The sequence below is a fragment of the Triturus cristatus genome, chromosome 6 (assembly GCF_964204655.1).
Source record: "Triturus cristatus chromosome 6, aTriCri1.1, whole genome shotgun sequence".
Lineage (NCBI taxonomy): Eukaryota > Metazoa > Chordata > Amphibia > Caudata > Salamandridae > Triturus > Triturus cristatus.
This window is the reverse complement of record NC_140589.1, coordinates 26353865-26372694: the sequence shown is the minus strand read 5'-3', so window position 1 is coordinate 26372694 and position 18830 is coordinate 26353865. Positions and strand designations below refer to the sequence as shown.

General features: G+C 47.1%; 1 protein-coding gene across 1 annotated transcript in view; it reads left to right on the top strand.

The window, feature by feature from the left end:
- The window catches only part of LOC146813672 (cysteine-rich protein 3-like), a 596787-nt gene that overhangs the window by 507495 nt on the left and 70462 nt on the right, over positions 1–18830 (top strand). The window contains exon 6 of the mRNA XM_085610169.1: positions 16905–16962. Coding sequence (XP_085466295.1) covers positions 16905–16962 — 58 coding nt within the window. The remainder of the gene's footprint in view (positions 1–16904; positions 16963–18830) is intronic.

Below are 18830 nucleotides of genomic sequence, written 5' to 3'. Positions count from 1 at the left end.
TTGATAACCCCTGTTCAACCCTGTGGTAACGTAGCACGAGCAGACAGGCCTATCTCACAGGCAGTGTGTGAAGCATTTAGGACCATACACAATAACGCAGAAAAAAAACGCTACAAAATAGACACCACAAGCAGTTATAAAAATATAGTTATCTTTATATAGATTAAACATGAAACTGAGGAATGCTCGAAGAACCACAATGCACGTAATTACAGATTCGTCTCAAGAGCGATGGAAGCACTTATGCGTGCTGGTGGAACGAACTTAGTTCGGGGCAGGTGTCTATGCGACCCGGTGATGTACAAGGTACTTAGAATGTAAAGGGGCACGGTACACAGCTCCTTGGGTGAAGGTGCGGGATGGCAGGCGGACTCTGCAGCCACAGTTCTTGGACGGTGGCAATCCGCACGATAATCCTGGTACGGGCGTGGAAGCGGCGCACGCGGAAGTTGACATGGCTTCCCATGTGGGACTAGCATGGGCACTCAGCAGCGCAGCTCCTCAGATGCAGCAGCCCGCTATAGCGATGATTCTTGTGGCAAAGTAAGGATGGGCACTCAGCGGCACAGCTTCTCGATGGTGGCGGCTCAGAACAATGATAGCAAGGACTCTTGTAGCAAAGCCAATGCTGGCCTGCAGCGACACAGCTCCTCGGCTGCAGCGGTTCTGATTCTCGTAGTAGGGCAAATGCGGGCACCCATCGACACAGCTTCTCAGCCGCAGCGGCCCACAATAGCGACAACAAGGTTTTTCGTAGCAAGGCCTATGCGGGCACTCAGCAGCACAGCTCTTCAGCTGCAGCAGCCCACAATGGTGATAGCAATAGTTTTCGTATACAAGGCAAATGCAGGCACTCAGCGGCACAGCTCCTCAGCTGCAGCGGCCCACAATGGCGATAGCAATAGTTTACCAGTAGTTTCCGTAGACAAGGCAAATGCGGGCACTCAGCGGCACAGCTTCTCAACTGCAGCAGCCCACAATGGCGATAGCAATAGTTTCTGTAGACAAGGCAAATGCAGGCACTCAGCGACACAGCTCCTCAACTGCAGCGGCCCACAATGGCGATAGCAATAGTTTACCAGTAGTTTCCGTAGACAAGGCAAATGCGGGCACTCAGCGGCACAGCTCCTCAGCTGCAGCGGCCAACAATGGCGATAGAAATAATTTCTGTAGACAAGTAAAAGTGGCGTTCCCCACAGTAGATCCAGAGGCCTTGGATTTCTCGACAGAGGCCTCACCTATGAGTAGGATTTCTCTCAATAGGAATCCGGGCTGCTGAGGAACGAAGTCTAATGTCCCTGAGACTTCGGCAGGGGGCAAGCTCAATTCAGGCCCTTGGGTAGTTGCTTCAGTGGATGGATGAAAGTTTCAAAGTCCTTTCCCTCTCGTTTACACGGCCAGAGGTTCGTCTTGGCATCCCCAAGTTACACACACCGAAAGGGTTTCAGCTCAGATCTTTATACCCCAAAAGTCTTTGTTCTTGAGAAAGTCACAAATCACTTGACCCGGCCAGAACCAGTTTGGTGTCGACTTGGGTCACTTTATTTACGAGGCTGCATCCTCCCTTCCAGGGAGAGGGGCCCACCATCAGACACCCAGCGGGAGGTGGAGCCACCATTCACCTTGCCAGGCACGGCCCTGCGCAGATCAAAGTGGTCACCCCTCCCCATACTTCAACGGCAGATTGCTCTATTCGACCCAGGTAGGCCCCGGCCTGCCCTGGGTCACTAAGCCAGACAACCAATACACATACCAGTGAAACACACAGAAAGACCTAGACCGAAAGATACCTACTTTCCAAAAGCGGCAGTTGCACACGCAGAACATAAAGACAATCACTACTACCAGATGCACATTAATATTTGGAGTGGAAGCATCCCAAATTCGACCTCCCTAGCATGTTCCTTGGTACTACCAGGACTACACCGGTTCATCAGTTATTTTATAATAAGGAGCATTCGCGCTGTCACTGAATGGCAGTGGCTCAGAACCCAGAACATCTAACGCCAGCAACCATGAAGGAGACATAAATGACAAAAATGGAAGGGAAACCTACGCCAATAGTGCCAGGTCTAACAACGAGCCTTTCTCAGTCAACGAGAATTTCTCCGTCTGACCACTCCGTCGACTACGTTGTCCTCCTTTCCGCCGACGATGGTGGTGTCAGCGTCGAAACTGTCGACAATACCGTAGAAGGGAGAAAAAAATCAGTTTGGGACTTTCTAAGGTTCAGGATTATTCAAACATTTCTCCACTGCCACCTACACGTTTGCTTGACTTCCAGGAGTCTGAGGATGACAGCACGTTTGGCCCTGCATATAGTCCTACCCACCTGAAAGTCAAATGTTAGGACTTTGATGATGAGGGCTTAGAGGACATTAATCCATCCTTATACCTTGCAGGAGAGTATTATTTCACTGACTCGGCTACTTTTCAGCAGCCAGAATCTTTCCAAGAGCGTTATCCCTATGAGGAAGAGGATCCTCGCCATTTTAGGAAACCATGTATTAACGTTCCAGTGTCATGGGTATCAGACTTGCGTCACATGCTAAATGACTACTATAAGACGCTTTCCTGAGGCAAATGCTCCGCAACATCCTCCGTCTCAGCAGGCCCTGGTGGAACACGCAGGGTAAGTAACTCCTAGACCCACAAGGGAAAAGGCTTTAGTTCCTCCTATCTATCGTTAATCCTGAGGATTCACAAAATGTGGACCAACAACAGATAGAGGAAGGAGAGAGACACACTAATGTTGACACCCAGGACGAATGGGATGACTACATAGTTCCCACACAGTCCTCTCCTATCCCTCCTCCTGGAGACTCTTCCCCCTGCTGACATCGGGCGCTTTGATCTAACCATGTCAGTTAAACAAACTGAGTTTTTCTTATATGGCTTTAAGCCAGGCACTCAACGACCCATTAGGGAAATTGCCAAAGTGGATGAGTTATGGCAGGAGGGTCGAAGACTGATGGGACACACTGTGGGACTCCCACCATGTGACGGGGAAGATTCAACCATGTGAATCTATAAAAGATATCAATACTGGAGAACCACAGTGTACAGGTAAGTAACTTGTTTTTTTATTAATTGCGATCATATTTTCCAGGTCTACCTAATTCAAAACAATCCATATTCCGTTGGATGGCATCTTTCATATCATTTTAATTTGGGTAATCATCCCTTGCCAGGTAAACCTAGAGCCCATTCCATTACAGGAAAGGCTGCTTCTACAACCTGGATGAAGAGTACTCCTATTTCAGAAATATGTGCGGCAGCCACTCTGCAAACAACCCACACTTTTACAAGACACAATTGGCTACTTTCCAATACAAAAACCGAGTAGGAAAGGTACTCTGAAGAGTCTTTAGTTAACTCTGTATGTGGCCAGTAGATGGTATCGTGGGTAATGGAAGTCCCTGGAGCCTTAAAGGGACAGGGAGCTTTTTAAACTCTTCTAGTGTAAACCCTACAGCTGAACGTCTCCTCTCAACCTAAACATGTAGGCACCAGTTTGTGTTATAAGTGCCACAACTTAGTTTTGTGTAGGAATTTCTGGTACTACATACCATCTAAAATGCATACATTTGGCTTGGACTCTTCACTACTACTGTTTAAATATAGATATATGTATTTGGATAAGAAGTGTTAATGTGTTCCCACACAAAGCGGAGAATTTTTTTAATGTTTGACTTCTATGAGAATTCCTATGATACAAAACCCAGAACACAAGTAGCTAATTAACGATTTCTTCTTGACTATGTATGTTATTTATTTAACGAGTAATAGGGAGCTGCTGGAAAGGTTGTCTGTTATCACTGTAGTACTCTTTGAATAGCTGCATCTTTAGCTGAACTGGATAGCTGAGGCAATCATGAATGAAATCGGGATGTTGTTCAGTTCCTGAATGCATAGTTGAACTGTCTGTTGGGTCTATACTTTATTTCAAGTCTGGCTGCATCCTAGTTGTGATTTTGTCTTGAGCTCTGAGATGGAGAGCTTGTCGAAGGCTATGCTGGGTACCAGTTGTGATGGATTTGTATTTAGCACAATTGTTTGAATTTGGAGCAGGTTAGTTTGGGGTGCTAGTGTTTTACATCAAGATTGAGGTCATTTTGAATTGCTTCAGACTCTTCAAAAGGTGTACTGCATGCAGTATGCAGAGTCCATTTCGGGGGGAAAGAATGATGCCTGGGATGCCATGGCAAAGAGTATTGTAATTTTCCTGATGTTAGTGCAAGGCCTTGTAATGCAGTCCTGAAGTCACTTAATCAGGAGAAAAGATTATTTATTAGTGAGAGCTTGTACCAAGCTATCCTATCTTGATGTTCTTGATAAAATGTTCCTTTAGTGTGAGGCCCAGTGTGGATGGCGAATCAGAATGGTTTGGCATTGGGTGATATTTTTAAGCTGTCAAAATTGAGGTTGTTGCTTGAGAAATAATCTGAATCAACACCCTTGCACTGTTCTAGGTGGCGTCGGTCGACTCTGTGTGACGTCGGCACCAGGAATGACATTCGCGTCGCCTATAAGGGTGCCATATTAATACGCCAACATTCGTTCTTTTCGCACCAGCGAGCACAGATCAGTGACGAGAGCTACCCTGTCACTGTTTGACAGGCTTTTTTCGACATTTTGTCAACTATTTTTGTTGTGTAGGCTTTCTTTTCCCACACAATTCTAAGAAAACTTCTGCATTGAAACCATGCCGTGCCTGCTATTGCGCTATGTCTGTAACAGATCAACACTTAATTTGTCTCTGGTGCGCGACCATGATTCGAAGTCGTGCTCCGACTGTCAGGCCATAGCTTTGAGGGAGCGGTCCCTAATGCTGCTTGCAGCCTGGCGCCTAGCATCACGCCGTTCGCTTCAGAGGTCTCATTCTCTGTCCCAGTTGAGAGGAAGGTCCGGGCACCACTCCTGGAGTCCCCAAGTCCTCCCATTCGAAGTAGTATGGTCAGTCAGGTAAGAGGCATAAGAAACACAAAAAGTAGAAGTGTGCTTAAACTTCTCCCCGTCTGTTGGCCAACGTGACGGAGTGTCACATTCTAGGCCTTGTTCTGCGTAACCTGTCCCTCGATTAGCTCCATACTTCCTTGCCTTTCCAGGAGCAACCCCTGCCCAGCTTATAGAATGTTACGACACCCATATGCCTTATTTGAGTGACAAACCCTCCTGGCACGCCTTGGGGCCCTGGAGGTTCAGAGGGGGCTCCATCAGGTTCTGCAGTTCCTGTGGCAATGCCCCCCCTCCCCCCCCCCCGCCCCCCCCGGCCCAATCGATCCTGTGGGGGATCCTGACCAGCACTTGTCGTGCCACTGCGACCTTCCCCCTGTGCCAAGAGTCTTATCCCAGACAAGCTGGATCTAGAATTATCCCAGCGCCTAAAACACCATTCAGTCATAGGTTGGTCCCTCAGCATTATTTTGAATAGCTAGGAACGGAGGAAGATTGGGGAAGATCAGGCCAGCCTCAGCACAAAATGGACTGGTATGAGGATTTGGGTGTGGCCAGAGGGTTGGACACCTCTCCAGATTTTGGCTGCTTTCTCCCCCTACGGTGGCCACGTAGGAGGGAGCTGCCTATTCTGTGGTTGTGTGAAGGGCAGCTGAGGTCGAGGACCTTCAGCTCCCTTTGGTGGAAGTGAAGGGCAGCTGAGGTCGTGGACCTTCAGCTCCCTTTGGTGGAAATCAAGACTAACCTCTTAACAGAGGTCCTGAAGCTGGGTGTCTCCTCTTCTGAACCCAACCTGCCTTTAAACAAGACCTTGACTGATTTTTTTTTTTTTTTTAAATTATTTTTTTAAAAATTATTTTCAATTCATCCTCATTACATCCATATAGGTTGCATACAGTGCATAATTATGATCACTCTCTGCCCCATATGTGCTCAGTTGTTACTCGTCCTTTACATAAGCGTACAGTTTATTCTCCAAGCAGTTATTTACGATGTCCCGTCGTCTCCCAACAGTTAGTACCTACTAATATCTAAATCTCGTAGCCCTCCCCAACAACAGATCTACTACCCCTTCCCACCCCTACCCTTCCCCTCCGGTGTGCTCCTCCATTGCGCACCCATCTCAATGTGAACTGTCTTTTAGGTGTTTGCCTACAATGTTCCTTCGCTGTTGCGCAGCCTCCCCCCGTGTTATCTGGCACTTTCTCTTCTTACTGCGCTTCCAGTTCCCGCGTTCCCTCCATTGCTCCCCGGGATCCTTGGTCTAGTGATGGATCAGGTTCATCGTCTAGGTCCCTGTCCGCCCTGCACAGTGCTTCAACTAGCGCCTCCCATGCACACGCCCCTTCCAGCATTGTCTCCTTCTGGTACCTATGCGCCAGTCGTAGCTTAACCACACTTTCACTCGCAGCCCACTTAAGGAATTTGTGTTTCCATCTCTGCACTCTAGGGCCCTGGCTATGCTTCCAATGGCTAGTTATCTCCCTTTTAGCTAGTATCAGTCCCAGATCTATAAATTTGCTGGTCACTTTATTGCGTTTGGTATGCGGAAACCAATGTAACAAACTCACTCCCATGTCCCTGTCAAGTGTTTGCTCCGTTGCCAATTCCAGTGCCGTAATTACATCTCCCCAATATATTGTCACGTTCGGGCAGGACCACAGCATGTGTCGAAAGTCCGCTTCTTCCGTCCCACATCTAGGGCAGTCAGCCTTTTCTACTTGAAAGAACTGTTTAATATGCTTCGGGGTCATATATGCCCTGTGCAGCACATAAGTGTATTAGCTGAAACCTAGCCATCCTCGTGCTTTTCCATGCTCTTTCCACTAGCTTAGGCCAAGTAGTGTCCGGTATGTCCCTCCCCAAAACCTGTTCCCATTTCACCTTTAGTCTATCCATCAGCTGCCTTCCTTCCTGTTCCATTCTCCTGTTAAGATACTTTACAGCCTTGAACGTACCAGCCGCCATAGCTACATATTGGCATATTAACGATGTCTTTGGTTCTGATAGTCCCATCTTCCACCTGTGCTGGATCGCCGCTACCAGTGCCGCGTGCAGTAAATAGTGACCCCGCGGCAGATCATATCTATCCCTGAGACTCAAACGGCACTAAGGCGCCGTCGTCGTAGAGGTTGCCCACCATAAATGTTCCTTTCTCCTCCCAATCCCCCAATGCAGAGCAGTCTCCCCCATGGGGCAGCGCTGTACATGCCCCTATCGGGAGTTCAGGTGCATAGGGGCACTCCACCTTAATTTTTCTATGGCTCCTGTTCCAGCAACGCTGTAATGTTCTTTCCTCATTCGTTATGGTATCTCTACGCAGTCTCTGCCCCAACAGGATGTATGAGAGCACATGTCTCGGTATCCAGCAGTTATTGCCTGGATAGGGCCCCCTAAACGTCGCCGCCACCGCCTGTGTGAGCCACTGGAGTTGGGCCGCCAGGTAGTACCGTTCAAAGTCTGGCACCGCCCAACCCCCTGCCGCTCTGGGGCGCACCATTGTGTCTAGGGCAACTCGTCTCCTACCAGCTCCCCACAGGAAATATCCCACCATCGCTTTCAACTGCTTGAACACCGCCCCAGGTATCCATATTGGGAGAGTCCTAAAAAGGTATAACAATCTCGGCAGTACTACCATTTTTAGCAAAGCCACTCGTCCTGCCATTGACATCTTCAAGGCAGTCCAGAACTCCATGCTCCCTCTAACTCCCCGGATTGCCCGACTAATGTTACCTTCCAGAATCCCGTCCTGCGTATAATAGATGAGGACTCCCAAGTATGGTAGGCACTGTTCCTCCCATCGTATCCCTTGCACCTGGGTCAGTGCTGGTAGGTTTGATTTCATCGGAAACAGGCAAGTCTTCGACCAATTGACCCGCAGCCCTGATCTATTACCATATTCGGTCAGCAGGTGTTTGGCCTGTGTTAGGGCCTTGCCAGTGTCCTCCAAAAACATTGAGTGGAGAAGTGTGGCTCAATGATTAGAGCGGCAGACCCTGATGCAGAGGTCTAGCCCGGGACCAGGGTTCAATTCCCCGCCTCGGCGGGTCTTGGGCTCAAAAATTCCACGGGCATGATAATTCTCGCCTCGGTGCCTATTCCAATCATGGAGTCCCACTCTGCAACTCTGGGCAATAGCTTGCTTAATCTCCACAACGGCCCCCACAACGCTAAGGATGCCTGGCCTCCACCTTGGGGGTGCCCAGGAGTGGACGCCTCACAGGGAAAGCCAGGATGGGTTCCACAGCGGTATTCGTACAAGCGCCTTGAGACCCTTGCGGGCGAGTAGTGCGCTATACAAGTATCAATTTCAATTTTTTTACATTTAGGTCATCCGCATACAGTGAAATGTACTGCTCATCTCCCTGTAGCACTAGGCCCCGGTACTGCTTTCCTGCGCACGCCAACATAGCTAACTGTTCGATTGCTATTGCAAATAGCAGCGGGGAAAGAGAGCAGCCCTGTCTCGTCCCTCTCTCTATATTGTATGCCCGAGAAATTGTCGTGCCCGTCCGCACTCTAGCCGTGGCCCCATTATAGAGGATCCGAGTCCATCTCATATAGCCGTCTCCTAATCCCATTTTCCCCATCGCGTAGTGTAAGAAAGACCACTCCAGGCTGTCAAAGGCCTTTTCGATATCTATCGACAATACCGCCGCTCCCGGTGTTGTCTCGGTGTTCCTCCAAAACACGCAGGAGACTTCTGATTTTGCCGGCCGTATTCCGTTTGGGGATAAATCCCCCCTGATCACTGTGCACTAAAGAGGCCATATAGGGGAGCAGGCGCGTCGCAAGTATTCTACTTAATATTTTATAATCCACTGTTAACATGGAAAGTGGCCTATACGCAGCCAGGTCAGCCTGATCTTTGCCCGGTTTTAGAATGGGGAGTATAATAGCCTCCCGAGTAGTGGGCGACAGCATTCCTGTCTTCCAGGCTTGTTTAAACAGCGCCTGCAGCCGGGGGGCCAATATATCCACAAATGCGGCATAGAACTCAACCGGTAGCCCATCCACTCCCGGAGTCTTATTTCGGGCCATGTGCTTAACTGCTGACCTGATTTCCCCTACCGATATCTCTTGTCCCAATGCTAGCGATTGTTCCTTCTCTAGTTGAGGCCAAACCAACCCATCAAAATAACTCCATTTCCTCAACATCAGCTGCCCCCCGGCTGCTGTATAACATGGTATAGTAGCTCGCCAACATGGCATTGAATCCCCGTTGGGTATATTCCATCGTTGCTGCCTGTGTACGGATCCCCAGGATTGGCACTCCTCCACCATCAGGGGCTACAAGTCGCGCTAATAACCTACCCGTTTTGTCCCCCTCATCATGCATTCTCACTATATGCTTTATAATCAAACGCCCTGAGCCTTTCTACCTGCTGCGCTACCTCTTCCCTCGCTCCTGCCACCTCAGTTTGGTCCCCTAACCCTGCGTGACTACGCTTCTCTGCTTCTCGCAACCGTTCGTCCACTCTCTGGATATCATCAAGCAGGATTTTCCGTACCCCCACCTTCTTAGAGATGCACATCCCTCGGACCACAGTCTTGAATGCCTCCCATTCTGCTACCAGTGTTGTCGCTGTATTTTCATTTTCAGTAAAGTAACGGAGGATCCCCTGCTGGAGCTAGTCTCTGAACACCGGGTCGTCCAGCATTTCAGGGCTCACCCGCCAAGTTGGAATCAACGCCCGTTCTCTATGCCATCCCAAATGGATCAGTAGGGGGTTATGATCTGAGATTGTTTTAGCCAAATATTCACTGTGCTGTACTTTCACACAGACATCAGACGTTCCCAGCATTGCATCCAACCTAACATGCAAATCATGCAGACCCGAATAATAAGAATAATCTCTCTAGCTGGTGCTGCTCCCGCCATATATCCACCAGGTTCCAATTTGATTGCCATCCCCACCTCCTAGTTGCCAATCTCGCACTCGCCGACTCAGGTAGTGGCGGATGAGACCTATCTATCGTCACATCTAACACCGAGTTGTAGTCACCCCCCAGAAGCATCGAGCTCGGCGTGTGCGCAGCTATGGCCCCAGACAAGCAGTCAAAGAAACTTCCTTGGTCAACATTTGGGGCATATATAACAAGACCTTGAATGATGTTCCTCTGGAAACCTGGTCCAAGCCGAGCACAGGGGCTCCTCTGAAAAGGACAATCGCCCGCCGCCATCGCCCTCCACCGGGCAACCCAAAATTCCTCACCATCCACCCTACTCCGAGAGCTTGGTGATCCAAGCCTCTACCTCACCAGGCACATTCCCTTCTGCACCCCCAGACAGGGAATCCAAGAGGCTGTAAAGTTGGGGCAAGAAAATCTTTTCTTCCGCCAGCCTTGCATTGCGGTCTGTGTACACCGCATGCCTATTGGGCCATTACTCCCACTCTGTGTGACACTGTTGTGCACAGGGTACCGCAGGTCCCTTAAAAAAGGCCTGGGCCATTCTCTTCCGAGCAGTTTCAGACTGGAGAGCTGTGGCAAAATTCACCATTCTTTGTGGGCACGACACGACCAACTTGCTGGGCAGAGCAATTTCATCTTAAGTGGCTGTTCGACGCCAAGCCTGGCTGAGAACTTCTGGGCATGTCCAAGCTTCCCTTATGGACATGCCTTTTGATGGCACCTGTCTTTTCAGGGACAGGGCAGACATGGCCCTGGAGTGGTTTAAGCACTCACAGGCAATGGCCGAGCCCTTGGGCCTCTCGGTGGCCACCCGCGCCATTTGCCCCTTTTGTGGCCACGGAAGGGGCTTTCAGCTGCAACAGCCATATCCCAGCCACAAGACCGTGCAAGTGCAGCTCCTTACGACCCCATGGGTCAAGAAGCCAGAGGTCTGGTCAGTCCACTACTCCCCCTGCAGCCCCCAAATCTTCCTAGTCTGGCCCTGTAAAATCATGGACAGCCAGTTGGTGGCAGGATCAGCCATCGCCTCAACTACAGTCAAAACATCACATCGGACGGGTGATTTCTTTAGATAGTTCGAAGGGGCTACCGCCTCCATTTCTAGATCATCCCACTCTCCATACCTCCAATTTATGACCTGCTGATGGAGGGCCATCTGAATTTGCTTCAGGAGACAGTCAGGACTCTTGGTCAAGTGAGCGATAGAGAGGGTTCCTACATCAGAAGTAGGCTGTGTTTGCTGTACCTGCTACTTTCTGCTCCTGAAAAAGGACAAAGGCCTTCGTCCTATCCCAGATCTGTGAGCCCTCAACTACTTCCTCAAAGAGAAAAAGTTCAAAATGTTCACTCTGGCTCAGTTCTTGTCTGCCCTAGACCCTGGAGATTGGATGGTAGCATTGGACATACAGGACGCTTATTTTCACATTACCGTCCTGCCGGCTCATCACGGTTACCCATGGTTCACGGTAAGTCATGAGCACTTTTAGTTCACAGTGCTTCCCTTTGGCTTTAACAGCGCCCCTCAGGTGGTCACCAAGGAAATGGCAGCTGTTACAACTCATCTGCACAGATATGGGGTGCCTTCATCTCAACGACTGGCTTGTGAAGGCGAGCTTGCCTCTGACTGTCCTCTCCCACCTCCAGACTACATCTAAACCTACTGCTTTCGCTGGGGTTCACTATCAGTGTGCCGAAGTCACCCCTGACTCACTCTCAGATGATCCCTTTCATCGGAGCGTTTCTGGACACAGTGCAGTTTATGGCCTATCTTCCAGAGCAGTAAGTCCAGGATATTCAGGCTGATACCGATGTTTCAGTCTCTGTCTTGGATTTCACTGAGGCTACTGGGGCTCAAGGCCTCCTGCTCGTGACAAATGCCAGATGGCATATGTAGGCTCTGCAGTGGAACCTGAAGTTCCAGTGGGTGCAGCATCAGGGAAATCTCTCCAACACGGTCCAGATCATGGTCCAGAACTTGAAGAGAACTGCACAGGACCTGCAGTGGTGGCTGACTAACTGCGACTGGATCAGAAGCAGACCCCTTTTGGCGGCTGGGAATGAGACTCTGGTAAACAATCTACAGGTAGTCCAAAACACTGCAGCCAGGCTCATTTTCAATCTGCCTCCTGCCACCTCTTCGGCCGCGTTGCTAAAGGAGCTGCACTGTCTGATGGTGAAAAAAGGTGCATTTTCAAGATCTGCTCTCACTTACAATGCTCTAAGAGGCAAAGGACCCAGATATCTTCAAATAAAAATTAAACCGTACACACCTAGTAGAAGTTTAAGATTGCGTGATCAAGTCCTATTGTGTGCCCCCCGCATTTATTTAAGGAGATGCGGGTGAAGAGCTTTCTCCTACCTTGCTCCCTGTTATTGGAACAAGCTTTCATTATACGTCCGCACTTATACGTATTATTGCAAATTCAGGAAGTTTCTAAAAGCTCCCTATTTTAAATCCCTTTATTCCTCTTTCAAATGATACTTGGTAAAATGGTACAACGCTAGAGATGCCCACGGGTGAGTCGTGTGCTATATTACATTTATTAACAAAAAACAAAGCCAGGACAGACAAACTCCACCATAGATGCCTAGCGGATCACGAATGGAGTCTCCATCCGTAGGTGGCACAAGCTCTCTTTCAAAAGTGGGGAGAGCTTTGGTTATATCTGTTCGCCTCCGCCAAATACAGTTTTGTACGCTGGAGTTTCCAAGGCTTCACTCGCTCGGTGATGCTTTTTGTCTCGAGTGGAGCTCAGTCCTCCTATACTCCTTCCTGCCAATGCCACTCCTGTCCAGAGTGCTCAAGAAGATCAGGAGCGACCAGGCATGGAGTTTCGTATCCCAAGCTTCTCCAACTGAGCATCAATCCTCCAATCAGGTTTCTCCTTCAGGAGGATCTTCTGCTGCAGGAGATGGTCCTCCACCTGAACCTTTCTACTCTACGCCTTCTTTCATGGAAATTAAGAGGCAGCAGTTGACAGCATTCGACCTTCCGCCTGAAGTCTATAATGTTGTTTTGGCAATTAGGAGTCACTCTGCCAAGACGGTGTAGGTCTGCCAGTGGCACACATTTTGTAAAATATTTTACAGCAAGGCCTATTGATCCCTTTTCTGCTTCCCTCTCTCAAGTCCTTCTCTTTATTTTACCCCTTGCCCTGGGTCTGCTCTGGGCACTCCTAAAGGGTACCTTTCGGGCTGGTCTGCTTTCTTGTGGCTGCCAGAACAACTCTTTATTTAAGTCCTCTATTGTAAATAGATTTCTTAAGGGGCTTGTACATATGTGCCCACCTGCCCTATTCATCATGCCTCAGTGGGTCCTTAATTTGGTTCTCACATTCCTGATGTGTGCTCCGTTCGAACCTCTGCACAACTGCCCCCTCTGGCTCAATACCATCAAAACCGCCTTTTTAGTGGCAGTAATTTTAGTGGCAAGAACTTATGCCAGGAGGGTGAGCGAAATGCAGGCACTGTCATCCAAGCTTCCTTATCTGACTATCTTACCTGATGAGTTGGTGCTTTGCACTAGGCCTCGCTCTTACCAAAAGTGGTAACACCAGTCTGTGTGGCAATCGTTGCCCAATTTCTATTCTCCTCCACACCCCTTTAAAGAGGAGCAGCAACTCCATCTTCTGGACTAAAAAAAGCTTTCTCATTCTACCTTGAACGCACTAAAGAATTCCGGGTGGACTACCAACTCCTCATGGGGTAAGTTGGATCATAGAAAGGTTGAGCAGCGCAGAGTACTATCTTGAGATAGGTCGTCCTTTGCATCAAAATTTGCTATGCTCGGGATAAAAAACAGCCTCTTAAAGGCTGCTCTGCCCTGCAATACTTCCTGGTCTAACTGCAGTCCCTCCTCTGGGGATGGTATTGCTTGGGTATCTGTTCAAAGGTAAAGAATCTGCGGCTAGATGTCTTTTTCCAATGAACAAGTTGCTTACGTTCAGTAACTCCTTATCTGGTAGAGAGATGATCTGGCCACAGATTCCTTACCGACCCATTCTCTCTGCACTGTGGACATGTTTTTAGTCAGGGCTGATCCCTTTCAGGGCCCTAATAGTTCTAATACACCACTATCAGTGCACTTCATGGCTCTGCGCGTGGAAAGTCTTAAAAAGGAACTGATGTCAGTGCGCTGAGGTGGCGCCTATTTATGTGACGCAGACATCACTTCCGGTGCCGATGACGTCGCGTGGAGCCGAGCGACACTACCTACCTGCGCTCAATGGTATTGCTCGGGCAAAAGTCTTCCGGATCCAACCTGACACCTGGGAAACTCAAAGATATAAGGAATCTGCAGCTAGATCATGTCTCTACTAGATAAGGCGATACCAAGGAAAGTAACTTGTCCTTTGATGCTATTGCTAGTGAGGAGAGTTCCAGGGTGTTCCATGTAGAGGTTGAATATGATGGGTGACGTGATGGATTTCTGGGAGAGTCCACAGTTGATGCCTAGCTTCTGGGATTTGGAGGTGGCTGTGTGGATGAAATGTTTTGGGAATGATAAAGAGAAGAACTATGAACAATATTTTAATAGGAAACTACCTTGGGGATATTTGTCAGTGAGGTCTGATAGAGGAGGTTGAAGTATGACCATTTTGAGGTGTTACGTAGAGTGGACGGAAAAGGGCACCGAGCTGACAGATATTCAATATTCTTTCTGAAGAGTATGATGTCATTGCATTTCTCTGTAGACTGTGGCATTGGCAGTCTGTCTGCCGTTTATCAAGTGCTTAACTTCATTGAAGATCTTGCTTCTTCAGTTTTCTGCTTCATTGATGATGGCGTAGAATTCACCTAGGGCTAATGTCATGGCATTCTTTGTGTAGCACCAAAGGATTTTAGTGGAGTGAAGACAGCCGATCTGACAGGGTACCTGATCTTATATTTCCTTTAATGTTTGTGGATCATGGGTTTCATCAAAGGGTCATTAGAGCATCATGGTGCTTATTATTGCAGTTTCTGTTGGAATGTTGATGCATGTTGCGTGATTTACCCGACTTGAGGTGAAGTTGATGAGGAAGGTATTGATTTTGGACTTTGTGGAAGGGGTTGCAAGATGCGAAAAGCTCAAGCTGCCTGTTGTAAATGGAAATACGAAGAAGTCTGAATGGCTGGGTGAAGTTTTGGACCTGATAGTCTTCTATGCTGACTTATCAGGGTCTAGCGTTGTATAAGTCGGATTGAGCCAGTTGGGTGGTGCTTACGGAACCGTTTGAATCATAAGGACCGATATTGACAGAGCTATTGCCACCCTTTCAACTTTGGCTCTATAAGCTCACATGCTGCTGATTGATTAGGAGTAGACAACAAAGTGATTTAGATTGAGACTTTCACACGTGAATCACTCATGCTAAAAATTGAAACAGATTTTTCATATTCTCGAGAGAAGCCTTGAGAAAGTCCAGGAGGACGAAATGCGCGTCGGCTGCCTTTTTTTTGGTCTTAAATGGAATAAATCAAAATGACCTGATACGCCGACTGATGTGGATCACTTATTGGAAAATAGTCAATGGAATTTCTGAAATTGGTTGTGTCTTTTTTCAATCTACTACTTGAGGATAAAAGTTGGAAATTTTGGTCTAGACTTCGGCTGCAGATCTAGTGGACTTATACCCTAGGTGGGTGGGTATTGTAGCACCCTTATAAATTGACAAGTTGTGAAATGTGTTGTAAGAATACACATTACTGACCTATAGATGTGCAGATCTTTGAGCATATCCACCGGAAGTACACAAATGTTGCGTGATTTACCCGACTTGAGGTTAAGTTGATGAGGAAGGTATTGATTTTGTACTTTGGGGAAGGGGTTGCAAGATGCGAAAAGTTCAAGTTGCCTGTTGTAAATGGAAATTGTTGATGGATGCACAGTTTTGTTGCCTTTTAGGTTGACCTTGATATACTGGTTTGACTTGTAGCTTGGTGATGAGGAAGCAAGCTGGTAAGTCCAGCCCAAGATTAATGGTGGATTGCATTGGGTGATCAGTGAAGCTGAGGATGTGGGCTTTGAAATGTTGGTTGACCAAGCTGAATGTGTCATTGAGGCTAATAAGTCTGAGGTATTTTTGTACTTGAATTGCCTGGAAGGCTGAAGTCACTGAGGCTGATGGTGTAGGAATGCTAGAGGGATGAAGTGGCTAAGAGGTCTGATAATTTGTTTATGAAGTCTCAGTTTTCAATTGGGAGGAGGTCAGGTTTTTTTTATTTGTTGAAAAGGTGGAATGATGTAGACTAGATATCAGTAAGTGAAACGTGAGCATCTCCATGTAATTGAATGTAGCTTATTTGCATGTCTAGGAATGCTGAAGGGTGATGGTAAGCCCTTTCTTGTGTGTTCAGTTGGCATACTGAATGAATCTTTGGGAACTAGGTTGACTAGGGTGTCGAGATGTGATCGTGAGCTGTGTGTCTTGGTGAACTTTGGATTTGGAAGGGATTTTTTGATGTCAAGCACTGCAGGAGGTTGCATTGATAAGATTGAGTTGGGGTGTATCTTGTGTCTTATGGGAAAGTGATAATTTGCCGATGTATCAAGCTTGCTCTGAGTTAGTGTGGGGTTCTGTATGATTCTGGAGAGGAATTGTGTGCGAGGTGCAGGGAGATGCACACAATGTTAAAGTAACTTCCAAATATTTGCTGAGGTGGTAAAGGAGCTAGGGTTTTTCACCTAGATCTTCCATGCTCAAACAAGTAATCCCTTTGTCCTCTGTTTGCTGAAGGCATCATTGGGTGGTAATGAGAGGGTAATAAAAATGTTGATTGGTCCGTAGGTGGGATGGGGAAGGTGCTCAGGGATTGAAGAAGCATCAGTGGTACAAGACTAGCTGACAGTTACGTTTGGGGTACCGCTGCTCTCTATTTTTCAAAGGCCTTGTTTAGGGGAGGTGGAAATCACTCTGGGTTTGAAGGAACATTGGGGGAGGTCATGTAAGAAGACTAGTGGTTGCTGGGATGCTATCTATCCATCACTGATGCTTACACATGTACCTGCAAGTATATGCATATTAAAATGGACTCCTAATTTATCTTCACAGCATGAAGGGGTGCCATACTGCCATGTTCCTTGCTATGGACACCTGTTTGGACCTAAAGGTTGGTGATACATTCTTGTGTGATTCCTTTAATTCAACATATAAGGGATCAATTTTGCAATTAACAAAGTACCAAATATTTGTCATTTCCCACCAAAAGAGGTAAGTCAATGTTACTTTTGGGGTATAGACAGATATGGACGTTATTTCTTGTCTATTATGCCTGAGTAATGAGACCAACTTCTTGCATCGTGTGGTTTCTGTTATTTCAATAGGGGATAAGTAGTTCAACTCTGTGGCATTGCAATATTGAAAAACAAAGGTTAAAGCTTTGTTATAATTCGGAGCACTTTATTTATTCTTTCTATACAAACCTAAACTACACAAAGATTACAAATTCTAAAGTTATAGACCTTAAATTTATAATTTACACACCACCTTTGAATTACTTTAATTTTATTTACTCTTTAGCTACAAGGCAAACTTCACAAAATTATACATTCTATACTTATACCTTTTTAATGTATAACATTGCGCAACACCAAGTTATTTTAACTTGTGCACCACCATACAGTGTATTCAACTTGGTAGCTTCAATACATTAACTATAATCCGTACCTTCCGCATGCACTGCTTATACTAGTTTCTATTACCTTACTTATACCATCTAAAATAATATTTACAGTAAAAATGATGAAATCCCAAAGCACGTCATTTGTGAGAACACTGTGCATAGTAGACTACTGTGCATAGAGGTGCGCGAGTTAAAATAATTGAAGGTGTTGCATAAAATATGAATTGCGTTACGCAAATCTTCGCGAAAACGCTAAAAATTATCGCGAACATGTGGAAATATCGCAAAGACGCGGAAGTTTTTGTCCCGCCCGTTCGCGATGTTTTTTGCGTGATCGCGTTGGAAATGTCGCAAACTTGCCCATGCGGTCGCTAATTGGCGCAGCCATCTTGTTTTTCACTCTATGCTCTGGTTCTGGGGCCTGCTTCTCAATCCTCCCTCTATCTTTTTAATCCTTTGTTTCTGAAAACTTTTTTTTGATCTTTTTTATTTATTATCTCTCTATTTTCCTGACTCTCTAGTTTTTGTTTTTGTCTACTTCTTGTGTGTTTTTAACTACTTTTTCACTCTTTTTTCTATTACCTGCTTTTTTCATTTTTTACTTACTTTTTACTTTTACCTTTTCTTTTCCTCCCCCCGCCAACCCTAGAACCATGGCAAAGGGCCACAGGGGGCATCGCAGCCTGATCCGTGACCGCCTTCCTTGCGGAAGGCGGTGCCCACCAAGGGGTGCAGGCACAGGCCTTATTTGGGGAGGTGGAGTTGGCTGCACTGGTTTTTTTTGTGCACCCCTTAACCCCTTAACCCTGGCAGCAGGCGGCAGGCCTGGGTCCGGGTACGAGCTCCGTGAGCGTCGGCAGCAGTGAGGAAAGGTGCGCCGGGCAGTGTTTCGCTGCTCGGGTGTCTGGCGCAGCCAGAACCAGCTGACGCACCGGTGGTCCGATATTCTGGACCGGGAACAAGACCTGCTGGACCTGCTAGAAGTGGAGGTCCCGGGTCTTGGTGAGTAGGTATTTAATTATTAATACTTTGTGTCTGTTCTTCTGCTGTGTTATATATTGTGAATATATTTTTTCTGACCAGCTAGAATGCTGCTGCTTACATACATTACAGGTAATTTACGTTTAAAAGTCTTCTGTGATTGTTATGACACTGGTGCTCTGCGCTAATAATCTTGTTATTTGCAACTTTGCGTTTGCGCTCGTTTTGCGTGATTATGTAAGAGTTTATTTTAGAAAACTTAAGTTAGGTAATGCTAGAGTGACTATAGTCCTTCCTTTGTCCTGTCACTAAGAGATAGGGGTGGATTGATACTTAGGTTTAGTTACTTATTATAAGTTTGTAATTTTTTAGTG